A 14108-nucleotide genomic window follows, 5' to 3' on the forward strand; every position below is an offset into this window, starting at 1 on the left:
TGAACAGAATGCAAGTGCAGTGACAAATAGAGCTGAACTGATTTAAGAAGCCGAAGAAATCTGCCCTGCACAAAGTTATCAGTTAAAACACCCTGTGTTTAGTGAGCAGTTGTTCCCAAACATACTGTAAAGCTTGGTGTGATAGCACTACATCAGGGGTGGGGAACCTCTGGCTCACAGCTTGCCAGGATCTGACCCCCACCCCCATGCAGCAGCATGAGATGGTGCTGGCATTCCAGCCAGCCATGCCAGTGCCAGCTCTCAGCTGCAGGAGAAGGTGAGGAGCTCCAGGCCTCAGGAGCTCGATCAAGGTAAGCTGGGACCAGATCTGACTGTTTTGTATGTAACTGATCACGTTCAAGGACATTTAAGAAAAAATCTCATCTAGGAAGAATCTGCAAGGTTCCACCAGTTCTACCTACACACAGATTCTAATCTAGTACTCAAAATCCACTCATCTCTGCAGAGACAGCAAATTTCTGTGCCTGAGAACTACAACCTTCAGCAACTTGCAAGCCATCACAACCCTGACGGCTTCTGTTAAACCTTATATTCATTATTTAAAGCTAGGTTTAACTGTGTAAGGAGTTGAGATGCTCAGCTGCTACTGACTTCAGGGGTGCTCAGTATACTTTAGAAAGCAGAACACCTCCCAGGATCTGGCCCTGACCAAAAAGAAATCAGTTCTTACTGTTCTATTTATTTTTCTCTGAAATTTATAACAGATAAGTTATTTCACCTTCTTCCCCCACATGGGCTTGCTGAGGGTACATATACACTTTTGGGAAGATCAACGCACTGGTGATCGATCTTCCAGGGTTCAATTTAACACGCCTAGTGGAAATACGCAAAATCAAAATAGTCATGACACGACTATTGACCCCATACACCTGGCAGTTGAGGAGTAAGGGAAGTTGATGGGAAGAGTTTCTCCCATCAACCTCTCACTGAGTTGTTGATAGCAAAATCAATTTTAGATAAGTTGACTCCACTATGCAATTCTTGGAACTGGATTTGTGTATTTAAAATTCAACTTTACCTCCTAGCGTAGGCCTGGCCTTGCACACTTACAGGACCTGGTGTAAACCCCTTCCCCCCGGCTCCTGTGCCTCTAGGTTGGTGTTTCTCAATGACCCATTCATGAGATGTCCCTGATGCAGCTTAGGCAGGCAGCAAGCCAATCCCTCATACCAAAAAATATCAGAAACACTGCTTGAAAAGGTCCTACCACATGGATGACAAACAGCAGCAGCAGCAGCTCCCAGAGGCCTGGCACACCATTTCCTAGCATGCCTCAAGTCAGGCATAGGGACAGAATTCATTAGAAACGCCTACTGACGCCAAAAGGAACTCTTCTGCATGGAGTGGTCTGGACATGCATTCATGGTGTTGTTCCAGGAGCCTCCGATTGACCCTCCCCGCATCCCTTCCCCAAAGGAGTCTGACCAGCTGTGGGATTCAGTGCACAGATCAGGTGGTTCCAGCCCTGCGATGTCCAAAGCAACAGAGATAAGACCTGGCATCACAGAGCCAACCAAGACCTCCACAGGACCCCAGATGGGGATCCTGACCCACAGTAAGACAGTACAATAGAAGAAATCCCTCTTTTTCATTTCAGCTGGCCAGCGCTCACAGCACTTCTCTCTGGACACATTTCCAACATATCACCTACCGGGGCAGGGGGTCACAAAGAGTTGAGCACATTGGGATGTGGGGAATTGTTTGCTGTGGCTAGTACTTTTAATTAACCCCAACCATTTCCTTTCCCAGGTCCAGTTTTCCCATTCTCAATGACGTTCCCTTTTTCATTACTGTTATTTTTGGGACTGTCATTCCTTTGCTGGGGTTCTTCTTTATACACTTTACTTTATCTCATATACTGGGTTATACACTCCTCACCAGCAGAGATGATTCATTTTCCCATGGACAGCAACAGTTAGGTCTCTGATACAGTTAGGAATCATCAAGGCATCACACAAAAACTCAGGACCTAAATACAGGTATGGAAAGGGGAAATGCCTCTCCAAGTGCTAGCATCAGAGAACATGCTTTAGAGAAACACTACCTTACTTAGCCCGCACATGCTTTAGGTGAGGCAAACTTGTCAGTAAAATAGGATTTGGGCTTATTTAGTTGCAGAACAGGAAAGTGAGGAGGGATTTGATAGTAGCCTTCAACTTCCTGAAGGAGGGTTCTAAAGAGGATGGAGAAAGGCTGTTCTCAGTACTGACAGACTGAGGAACAAGGAGCAATGGTCTGAAGTTAGAGGGATAGATGTAGATTGGATATTAGAAAAAAAGAGACAGCTACCTGGTCTGTAACTGGTGTTCTTGGAGATGTGTTGCTCATGTCCATTCCAATTTGGGTGTGCGCTGGCACATGCCCAGTTGCCAGAAGCTTTGTGCCCTAGCCAGTAGCCCTGGGGTCAGTGTGGTGCTCCCCTGGAGTGGTGCCCATATGGCCGCCCATATATGCACCGCCTGCCCCGCCTCGCCCAGTTCCTTCTTGCCGGCAAGTCCGACAGCGGGGAAGGCATGAGGGTTTTAGAATGAACATGAGCAACACATCTCAAAGAACACCAGTTACGGAACAGGTAACTGTCTGTTCTTCACAGAATCACAGGGCTGGAAGGGACCTCAGAAGGTCATCTAGTCCAGCCCCCTGCTTCAAGCCGGTTCACCCCAACTAAGTCATCCCAGCCAGGACCTTGTCAAGCTGGGACTTAAAAACCTCCAGGGATGGAGAATCCACCACCTCTCTAGGCAACACATTCCAGTGCTTCACCACCCTCCTGGGGAAGTAGTTTTTCCCTAACATCCAACCTACACCTCTCCCTCTGTAGCTTCAGACCATTGCTCCTTGTTCTGCCATCTGTCACCACTGAAACAGTTTCTCACCCTCCTCTTTAGAGCTCCCCTTCAGGAAGTTGAAAGCTGCTAATACAGCACCCTCAGTCTTCTCTTCTGTAAACTAAATAACCTCAAATTACTCAGCTTCTCCTCATAGGTCATGTGCTCCAAACCCTTAATCATTTTGTTGCTCTCTGCTGAACCTGTTCTAGCACATCCACATCATTTTTATATTTGGGGGGGGGGGGGGGGGGGCGGCGCAAAACTGGACACAATATTCCAGATGGAGCCTCACCAGTGCTGAATAGAGGGAAATAACTAATTCTCCAGATCTGCTCAAAATGCTCCTCCTAATGCACCCTAGTATGCTGTTAGCCTTCTTGGCTACAAGGGCACACCGTTTACTCATATCCAGCCTTTCATCCACCATAACCCCTAGGTCCCTTTCTGCTGTTCTGCTGCTCAGCCAGTCAGTCCCCAGCCTACAACAATGCTTGCGATTCTTCTGTCCCAAGTGCAGGACTCTACATTTCTCCTTGTTGAACCGCATCAGATTTCTTTTGGCCCAGTTCTCCAATTTATTCAGGTCACTCTGGATCCTAGCTCTACTCTCCAAAGTATCTACCTCTCCCCATAGCTCGGTGACATCTGCAAACTTGCTGAGGGTGCAATCCAGTCCCTCATCCAGGTAATTAATAAAGATCTTGAACACCACCAGCTCCAGTGCCAAGCTTTGGGGCCCACTTGAACCCATCTACCATCCAGATATTGAGCCACTGATCACAACCCAGTGGGCCCAACTGTTAAGCCAGCTATCTATCCATCCATCTTATAGTCCATGGATCCAATCCATACTTCCTCAACTTATGGGCTAGAATGTGATTGCCAAGGTATATCACATTCACATCTTCCTTTTCTGTTGAGGTCTTCACCAATGTTGAGACTTCTGTCAGGGTTTGGTCCTGTCCATACTGAAGGCCAGCATCCTCTGGACATCCAAAGTGTGCAAGCTCTGCTCCCTAGGGGAGGCCTGGGGCTTTCGATAGAACACCGATAAGGTGATATCTTGGTTAACGTGGAAGGAGACCACCTTTGGCAGGAACACCGTCTGGGGTCTCAGCCTGACCTTATCCTTGTGGAACACCATATAAAGTGGGTCCTCCGTCGGGGGGCCCTGAGCTCTGATACTCTTCTGGCTGAGGTGATGGCCACCAAGAAAGCTGTCTTGTAACTAAAGAATGACATGGAACAGGTGGCGAGGGGATCGAATGGGGGAGCCATAAACTTAGACAATACCAAATTAAGGTCCCATGTTGGCAGGTGGGCTTCGAACCTGCAGTTTGACCCTTTCCATTCCTTTCATGAACCTTTTCACCACAGTGTCTGAGAAGACCGATGACATCCCGGGCCGTGGGTAAAATGCCGAAATAGCTGCCAAGTGGACTTTCAGGGAGGATAATGACAGCCCTGCTTGGCTCCAGGCCAGCAAGTAGTCTAGGATACTGGGGGAGGCCCCAGTACGACGTGATAATCCCCTTTGAGTGGCCCATACAGTAAACCTCTTCCATTTGGCTACGTATGTTGCCCTCATGGAGGGCTTCCTACTGTTTAACAACACTTCCCTGACAGGCTCGGAGCAAGCCAGCTCGCTCGGTCTCACCCATGGAGCTTCCATGCTGTGAGATGTCATGCCTGGAGATTGGGGTGCTGCAGTCTCCCCTCCTCCTGTGTCAGCAGATCCAGGCATAATGGAAGCACCTCTGGGTCACAGACAGACATCTCCAGGAGGTTCGAGTCCCAGTGTTGTCGAGCCCAAGCTGAGGCCTCCGGGATAACTGATGCTTGGTCCGACTGAGTTTTCAACAGTGTTCAGGGGATGAACAGTATCAGAGGGAAGGTGTAGGGCAGGGGTCCCGATCATCGAATGCTGAAGGCATCTGTCCAAGAGCCCAGGCTTCGCCTCGTTAAGAGCAGAATGTCAGGTACTTTGCATTGAGATGGGTGGTGAAGAGGTCTACATAGGGACATCCCCGCTTCCAGAAAATTAAATTCAGTACTTCCACATGTAGTGACCACTTGTGGTCCATGAAGGACCTGCTCAGACGGTCTGCTAGGGAGTTGTGAGCCCCAGGCAGGTAGAACGCCCTCAGGAAAATCTGGTGCTGAATGCAGAAGTCCCACAGCGCGAGGGCCTTGAGACACAGGGACAATGAGCGTGCACGCCCTTGTTTGTTTATATAGTACATTGCCGTAGTATTGTCTGTGCTGACTGCGACACACTGCCCCTTCAGGTCGCTCTGAAACACTGCGCACACCAGCTGAACCCCTCTGAGCTCTTGCACATTCATGTGGAGCTCAGCATTGGTCTTGCTCCACAGGGCCTGGGTCTGGTGGTCCCCCAAGTGTGCTCCCCAGTGCAGGTCAAAGGCATCTGTGACCAGGGAGAGGGAGGGTTGTGGGGGATTGAACGGCACTCTCATGCAGACCGACCGAGCCTCTAACCACCAGCGTAATGCTGTTAACACTCGTGGGGGGGGGGGACTGTCACTAACTTGTCTATACTGTCCCTGACAGGTCTGTACACTGAGGTGAGCCACAGCTGGAAGGGGCGCATTTGTAACCTGGCATGCTCGACTACAAACGTGCATGCCGCCATGTGTCCCAACAGTCCAAGGCATCCTCTACCCGTTGTGGTTGGGAACATGATTAGTTCATGGATGCAAGATGCCATGGCTTGGACCCTGCTCTGGGGCAGGAAGGCCCTGGCTTGCCGTGCATCTAGTCGGGCACCCACGAACTCCATGACCTGAGCTGGGGCTAGTTCTGACTTTGCCTCATTTACTAGCAGGCCTAGTGTGTTGAACGTCTGTTGTATCAGCTGCACGTCGCCCACCTGTCACTGCGATCAACCTCGGATCACCCAGTCATCCAGGCAGGGGAAGAGGTGCACACCCTGTATGCGTAGGAAGGCCACCACTACCAAGATACATTTGGTGAAGACTCTCGGGGCCAAGGAGAGGCCCAACAGAAAGACTGAACTGGTAATGGTCCTCCCCTAGCACAAACCGGAGGAACCTCCTGTGGGGTGGATAGATTGATATGTGAAAAACACACATCCTGTAAGTCGAGAGCGGCAAACCAGTCCCCTAGTTCCAGCATTGGGATAATTATGCCCAGGGATATCATACAAAACTTTTATCTTTTTTTGCAAATTTGTTCAGGTTTTGCAGGTCCAAAATTGGCCATAATCCCCCTTTCGCTTTCAGAATTAGGAAAAAACAGGAATAAAACCCTCTGCCCCCGGAATTCTTGGGGAACTTCCTCTATAGCCCCCTTTTGTAGGAGGGCCTTTATCTTCTGCCTGAGAAACATCTCCTGAGAGGGATCCCTGAAAACGGACAGGGAAGGGGAGTAGGAAGGTGGATGAAAAGAAAATTGGATAGCATATCCATTTTTTACTATGCGGAGGACCCACTGGTCCGACGTTATGCTGCACCATGCATGGCAGAGTGCGGATAGGTGGGATGAAAACAGACGCTGAGCTGGAACTGTGGGGGTGGCCAGTGTGTCGCTCCCGACCGCCCCATCAGAACTGATGTTTAGACCCCAGTGGGGGTTTTGGTGGCTCTGGTGCTGTGTCTGGTGGCCCTGATGTCTCCTATTTTGGCAGCTCCTTCTCCTGTTACCATCCCGGTGTTATCGTGAGAATTGTTTGAACTGGGGTCTCGGGGTAAAATGTCTGCTCTGGGTCGCCAGTGTACGTAGACCCAGAGAACATAGGGTGGCCCTTGAGTCCTTCATGCTATGAAGCCTCTTATTGGTCTTTTCTGAAAATAGGGAGGGGCCCTCAAAGGGGAGGTCCAGTATGGACTGATGCACCTCACACGGGAGTCCCAAGATCTGTAGGCACGCTCCCATTCTCATGGCTATACCCAAGGCCATGACCCCGGTGGCCACATCTGCTGCATCTAGCGTGGCATGCAGTACTGCTCCAGGTATGAGTCTCTGCTCCTCCACCAGCACTGTAAAGTCCGACTTGGTCTCTGGTGGAAGCAGCTCAGCACAATGGTCCATGGAGCTGGCTGTATTATAAGCATGTCTGCTAGCCATGGCTTGCTGGTTAGCAATTCTCAACTGCAGGCCACCTGTAGAAAAAGCTTTTCTGCCATGCAGGTCTAAACGTTTGGCTTCTCTGTTTTTAGCGGAGGGGCCTTGGACCCCCACCCCCCATCTCTCCGCGTTGTTCACAGCATCTACGACCAGGGAGTCAGGGGGAGGGTGGGTGAACAGATGTTCATTGTCTTGGGCTGGGACGAAATACCAGTGCTCGTTCTTTCTAGCCATGGGTAAGGCTGAGGTCTGGGTCTGCCACACTGTCTTTGCTGTGTTGGCAATTGTCTTTATAATGTGCAGTGCCACTCTGGTAAGTCCAGATGCTGAGAGAATGTTTGTGACATAGTCTATTTCATCCCTGACCTCTTCCACCTACACCCCGAGACCCTGGGCCACCCTCCTCAACAGCTGCTGGTACACTCTTCCATCCTCCATTACTGGGAATGCACAGGATCCAGCCAATGCCTCACCTGGGAAGGATGAGGGCATCACGCCCTCTGAGCGCACTGGTGCAGGGGGTTCAGGTACTCCTATCTGAGTCCCCAGCGCCATAGTTTGCAGTGTTGTGCTTGGTGCCTGGGGTGAAATGCCCCTAGAGGCATACGGTGTGGTGCTGTGACAACAGGGCCATTCAGCGCCTGGGACAGTACCAGTCCTGTCAGTGCTGACGCCTGCTGCACCACAGGTCCTGGTGCCTGCAGGGACGGTGCCCATGTTTGGGTCAGTGCTGACTGCACCGGTGCCAGTGCCGACGACTCCGCTTGCTCTCTTGGGGGCACTCCCAATGAAGCAGTCAGTGCCAATCTCAGCACCTTGGGAGTGCCGGGCACCCTAGCAGGGAGTGCCACAGCCCACCCCTGTGCCTCATGGATCACCCACGGAGCCCAGACAGGCCATTGCAGGGCACCTTGGGGGGGCATTTGCCACTTCCTCTCCAAGTGGCCTCAAGACTGGTGTTGATGTCCACTACACCGGGATGATCTTAGACTCCCACTCCAAGCTGAGCTGGAGTAAAAGGAGTCTTACTCCGACCCTGTACCATCTGATGCGAGGCACCGAGGGAGGAAACTGTTTGCGGGGGTCTCAGTGGTGTCAGGAACTGTGCCGGGGACCCTACAGACTGTTCCGGTACCTGTATCTGGGGTGATGAGGGCTCCCGGTGCAGCATCTGTAGAGGCATTGTTACCTGCAGGAGGCCTTGTGCTGCGCTAAAGGCCTCCGGCATCAAGGGCAGTCTGGGAGAGCGCGTGCTCCTGCCTCATGCTGGAGTCAACGCCCGCACTTCATGACCCTGGTCACGGTGCGATCTGGTGGACTCTCCCAAGGATTGCCGTCGCCTCCTCTTCTCCTGGGATCGACTCTGGTCCTGCTGCTGCTTCTTGCGAGGCACCGGGGACTGGCTCTTATGGCATCGGGGGCGCTAGGTGCAGAGTGCTGCTCTCATCACCGGAAGCTTTCCGACGGCACCAGAGCGCTCTGCACCAATGATACACCGCTCTGAGCTCTTGCCAGGGAAATGTCCGGGTGCAAGGCTGTTTCCATGAGTAATACCTTCAGCTGTTGAGTTCTGTCTTTCGAAGTCCTAGGCTTGAAGGCCTTGCATATACAGCAGCGTTCCCAGAGGTGAGCCTCACCAAGGCAGCTCAAGCAAGCCCTATATGGGCTGCTTTTGGGCATTCGTTTGCCACATTTTGAGCAGGTTTTAAACCCCGGGCAGCCAGGCACCCCCTGGTGCTGATGCACCAAGGGGGATTAAAGTCCTGCCTCGGCTTACTAAGTGCTAAGTGGAACTATTTACAAATTAATGACAAATCTAAACAACTTACAGCTGTTTTCACAAACAATCAACTAATTTAAAAGTCAAAGCTATCAGCGAACACTCAAAGATGTGTGAGCTCCAGCAACCGACAGCATGGCAAGAAGGAACTGAGCGGGGGTGAGGCGGTGCATATATGGGCACCGCTCCAGGGGGTGCCACCCCGACGCTAGGGCTACTGGCTAGAGCAAAAAGCTTCCAGCAACTGGGCATGTGCCAGCGTACACCCAAATTGGAATGCACATGAGCAATCATTTGAAGAAGAAACTATTTTCACAGGAGGGTGGTGAAGCACTGGAATGTGTTACTGAGAGAGGTGCTGGAATCTCCATCCCTAGAGGGTTTTAAGTCCTGGCTTGACAAGGTCCTGGCTGGGATAACGTATTTCAGAGAGCTGTCACTAGCTAGATTTTTGCCCTTCCAAGCAATATCACTCCTCTTGAATTCTCAAACCACCACATTCCTAATCTGAACACCATGCTGAAGCAGGCCTCTCTTTAGCACAACTCATGGGTGGATGGACATCAGTAAAATCTTTCCCCACTGTCCACTATGCCCTCTGAAAAACTTTTAGTACAACAAAATCTGGGATCATCCCAAACTGAAGTGCCTCTGTCCTGCTACTGTAAGCTGGTTCTTGTCAGCTTGTTTGAGGATGAGTCAGGGTTTCCCATCCAGAACTACAAACTGTTAAAACACTCCTAAAATACAACTGGAGACTTACCCCAAAGAATCCTTAGATAGTTGTAAAGGAAGTCCTAGGGCCATTATGTGCCCTGTGAAATGCTGTTCAGTGCTTTGATGTCAAATTTATAACGCCACCTTATGTTTCATTTTTAGAAGCATCTTGGTTCACCCCCAGCAGGGTATTAAAATACAAATCTCCAAACCTACGATCGAAGTTTATTTATTAGGATACTTTTACTGGTATAAACCAGTAGTCTGAAGAGTTACAACAGTGTTGGTACTTTTTTCCCAAATGTTTCTAATAAGAGCAAGCAGATTGCATCAAATGCCCTCTAGTATCCATCAAGTCACCTATGCTGAAGTTATCCTCAACAGAGAAGCTCCAGCTGAGAGCTCTATTTGGATTACTTGCCTTGTGCAGTTACTCAGGTTCTTCAAGATGTGTCCCCCTGTGGGTACTCCCTTTCCGGTGACTGTCTCCCCGTGCTATCACAGATTTTCACTAACAGCGTCTAGCTGAGGTGCACGTGTGCAGCAGAGGTCTAATGGCACCTCTGGTGGGCTTCCAGCACACACACACCCTGAACCTCTTCTGTTCCCTCTCTTTTGTGGTGCGTTTAGTTCTGCTCCAAAGTACAGGAGAGGAGGGTGGGAAATGGAGAAACCACAAGGGGACACATCTTGAAGAACCTCAGTTACTGCACAAGGGCTATTCCCAGTGAATGCTGTACATCAGGTGAATAGAGAGCACTACCCTCTTGCAGAAAGAAGAGGTTCTGAGATGAATTTGTTACTGAGTCTAGTACCTTGAGGTCTAATCTGGTGTCTGCACTTCAGATGAGTGTAATGGCACAATGGTTCATGAAGGTGTGTTCCGATCAGTGTTCCCTGGCTAGCTTATCAGGATGGAGTCATGAAGGAGCTATGACTTCAGGTGAAGTTTCCCTGGGTCCAGATGGAGTACTTGACCATTGTCCTAAGAGACGAGATTCTGTAAGAAGGGGTGTGGAATGTCTGCTTTGTGGGTCTGTCATTATATTCAGATGGCCTGGTAAGTATGATGCTGTGATAGTGATGTGCTTTATGCAGCAGTTCCATAATTTTAGGATCTCCACACACACGGAGTGAAACTGTGCCCCACCATGACAACTGAAACAAAATGCCATGCAGTGTTATCGGTCAGAATTATTTTGCCTCTTGTAAGAGGAAGGAAGTAGAAGCATGAATTGCGGATGGTACAAACTTTATGTCAGTTTGCATGTATCTACATTGCTTGGGGGGACCATTTGCATTGGGTGGTAATGTTGGCTCCAGTGTTCTCCCAACTGATCAGGGCAGGTCATCTGCAAGATATCTATTGAAGTCCGAGTAGATGACAAGTCCTGTTGAAACAAGATGCTGAAGCAGGTGTTTGCTATGTTTGCTCACCAGCGTGGCAACTGCAGAACCTCCGGATTTGGCATGAGCTTTTTGTTTAGGCTGCTTTTTTTTGGGATGTACACCAAAGCTCAGCCACCTTTGAAAGCACCCCAAATCGAGCCTTGCTTTTCTGACAACAAATGTGGCGGGCATCATATGTGAATTGTAAACAAATGCATGCAGATATCCATGTGCTCCCTGAGAACACTAATATTAGGAAAGCAATTACCGTGAATCTGGGCGTTAGTAGCGATGCTTTGACTGCAAGAGTCCAGGCATACTACTATGAAATCTAGCTGCTGTCTTGAGGTCAAGGTAGCTTTATTTTTGTTTATCTGAAGTCATCGAAGTGAAATACAGAGGATTCTTCAAATGCTTCACGTCATCTCTATCAGTGTGGTGCCTTTGAGTAGGTAATTGTTTAAATATGGGGTTAGTAAGATTCCCTGTCTGTATTACCAGGCTGTTACTAGTGCCAGTGTTTTGATAAATACTCATGGAGCAGCTAGCAGGCCAAAAAGCAGTACTCTGCACAATGCTATTGTCCCAGGCTGAACCACAAGAAGCATCTGAGTGGGATGAATATAATGTGGAAGTATCAGAGGGGTAGCCGTGTTAGTCTGGATCTGTAGCAGCAACGAAGGGTCCTGTGGCACCTTATAGACTAATGTGGAAGTATACTTCTTGTAGGTTGAGAGCAGCAAACCAGTTCCCCTTTTCCAAAGTAGGAATGATCAAATTCAGAGTGACCACCTTGAATATATGGGCATGGATAAATCTATTAGTCTCCTGAAATCTAGACTGGGTCTCCACCCCCCATTTTATCTTTGAGTTTGGAAATACTGTGAATAGAATCTCTTCCCTCACTGCCCACATTTGTAAAAGATTATTACTTCTTGTCTCAATAGATACTTGTGAGAAGGTCCCTGAAGACGGACAGGGAAGGGTAGATGGGATAGCCCGTTTGGATGATCTAAGACCCAATCATCTGAGGTGACAGAAGCCCGAGTTGGTGACCAAATATTTTGGCTCTGTCCATTGATGCTGGGTACTTGGGTGGGCTGTGGGGGGCAGAAATCATGCAGACCCTGGAACAAAGCTTCAAAATTTCAGTGTATTTGGTGGTGTTTGAAATGCTGTGTTCTGTGATTAGTTTTGTCAGTATTTCCATTGTCTGTTTCTTGGCCCTCTTGCATCATATGGGCTCTGCTAATGCTGTGAAACATATGGTTAGTATCTTCACCTCTTGAAAAGTGGTGTGAATACACTTAGGGTTGCTCAGTGTTTCTCTAGAGTCCTTCATGGAGCAAAGGACCTTGTCTGTCTTAGTGGAGAAAATTTTATACCTGTCAAAGGGAAGGTCTTCAACTTGGTGTTGCAATTCTCTTGAGATTCCTGAGGAATGATGCAATGACGCCCTTCACCCAAGTGTGTTGCTGTGCACACCAGTGTCCACCACATTGAGGGATACCTGGAGGAACGTCCTGGCAATGAGTTGTCCCTCCTTGACAATAGCTTGAAATACTTCTCTTTTTCCACAGGGACATTCTGTGTGAACTCCAGATCAGTTTGTGAGCAGTGCTGTGGATTTGTATTGTGATTGTTTGCCCCAGTGGTTAACTGCTTCCAGTACCAAGGAACTTGGCTGCAGGTGAAAGAACAGGAATGCCTTTATTCAGTATGTGATATTTTCTGTCCATACATGTACTAGGCTGCGGGGCATGGTAGCATGAATTTGCCACACTGTACCTGCTGGTTCCAGTAAGGTGCCGCTGATGAGTAATGCAATGTTTTATGTAGAGAACGTGGGCAGAATCTTCCGGAGTTGGTGTTATGTTTCCTGAATCCCTCTGAGAGAGATGTGTTGATCCTGTGCCACCTGTCTCAATAGCTTCTGAAAATGTTTAAAATCATCTGTAGTAGGGGGTGGCATGAGCAGAACTGCTTCATCTGGGGAAGATGCGATGTGCTTTGTAGATTCTTCATGGTCTGTGGTGTTCTCCCTCTCTTCTCCCTTCCTGTTATCTCAGAGGGTTCAGGTACAGATGCTGGTGCAGAGTGAACAGGCTTCCTGTAGGCAGAAGAGAGGGGTCTGTGGAACTGAGCCCTGTAGTTGGCCCACGAATCCCATTGTGGACATTGGCTAGGGAACGGGATGGGAGGGCACAACCATAGGTTAGGAACCCATAGTGGCAAGTGTTTCTGTTTGTAATGGGGCAGTGCCTGCTGGAGGAGTGTCTGGAAAACAAATGCTCTCTCTGTTTCATCATCTTCATCACTCCAGAAAGGTGGAGCAATGGGAGTCTGGGCGGTTCAGTGACACCGGTATCAGCAAGCAATCAGTGCCAATCAGTGAAGATCCAGATGTGGATACTGCTTGAACATTTGAAGCATGTCTGAGTGGGTTTCGAGCTGCTATATAGCGTGCTGTTTCATTGTGTGGCCGTGTAGTCAGTGCCACTTGTGCCTAGTCTTTGTAGGTGTGGCCACTGTTGATTCCGGCCGTTCCATAGCCAACTCGGTCAGAAGGGGAGCCATCACTTGCAGTAAAGGTTGTAACGCCAGGCCCTTTGTAGGCACAGCTGGTGCCGTAGGGGAGAAGGTCATTTTGAGCTTGCTACTTGATTCTTTTGCCATGCTAGCCGAGGTCCCAGAGGAGGCGGTACCAGAAGGGTTTAGCAGATCAAAGGTGCTCACTCCCGAGGAGGTCAGCTCAGTGAGGAAGAGGCCCTTTTCCTCAACTTTTCAGAGGTGGCAGCAATTAGTCTGTCCATGGAGACTGTAGCCAGAGCTACAGAGCCCTTCTCCTGGTCTGCCTCGGGTCCAGCATGGAAGGTAGGGATTTCTCCATTAAAATGAGTTTTAGTCAGAGAGCCACATCTCTCCTTGCCCTAGACTTCAGCTTGTTCCAGTGGGTGCACTTCTATATTACATGCAATTTGACACTAATAATAGTATCCATCAGATATTGGCATAGCCTCTTTGCAAGACACAGACCTTTTAAAACCTGGTGATTCAGGAATATTTAAAGAGTCCCTATTGGGAACTTTGGGATGCAAAAAACAACCTACCCAACCTTAACATTAACTACGCTAAGAATTTACTATATTGTGATAAAAGAGGGCCAAATCAAGCTAGCAACTCTATTTTGATGTTCACGGGAACACTGCTAATGGACTCTGTCTCATGCCAGCGATGGGTGAGACAGAACTAAACAGGTAAGG

General features: G+C 49.2%; 1 protein-coding gene across 3 annotated transcripts in view; it reads right to left on the minus strand.

Moving 5' to 3' along the window:
- Positions 1 to 14108, minus strand: part of USP48 (ubiquitin specific peptidase 48) — an 80732-nt gene that overhangs the window by 12173 nt on the left and 54451 nt on the right. Inside the window, exon 22 of one of the 3 annotated variants that reach the window (XM_075018077.1) lies at positions 12471 to 12955. The exons of the other annotated variants lie outside the window; for them this stretch is intronic. Within the exon in view, the coding sequence (XP_074874178.1) occupies positions 12920 to 12955 (36 nt within the window). The 3' untranslated portion in view covers positions 12471 to 12919. Of the gene's footprint in view, positions 1 to 12470; positions 12956 to 14108 lie in introns of those variants that run through there. 3 annotated transcript variants of the gene reach the window in all.

The sequence above is a fragment of the Carettochelys insculpta genome, chromosome 23 (genome assembly GCF_033958435.1).
Source record: "Carettochelys insculpta isolate YL-2023 chromosome 23, ASM3395843v1, whole genome shotgun sequence".
Lineage (NCBI taxonomy): Eukaryota > Metazoa > Chordata > Testudines > Carettochelyidae > Carettochelys > Carettochelys insculpta.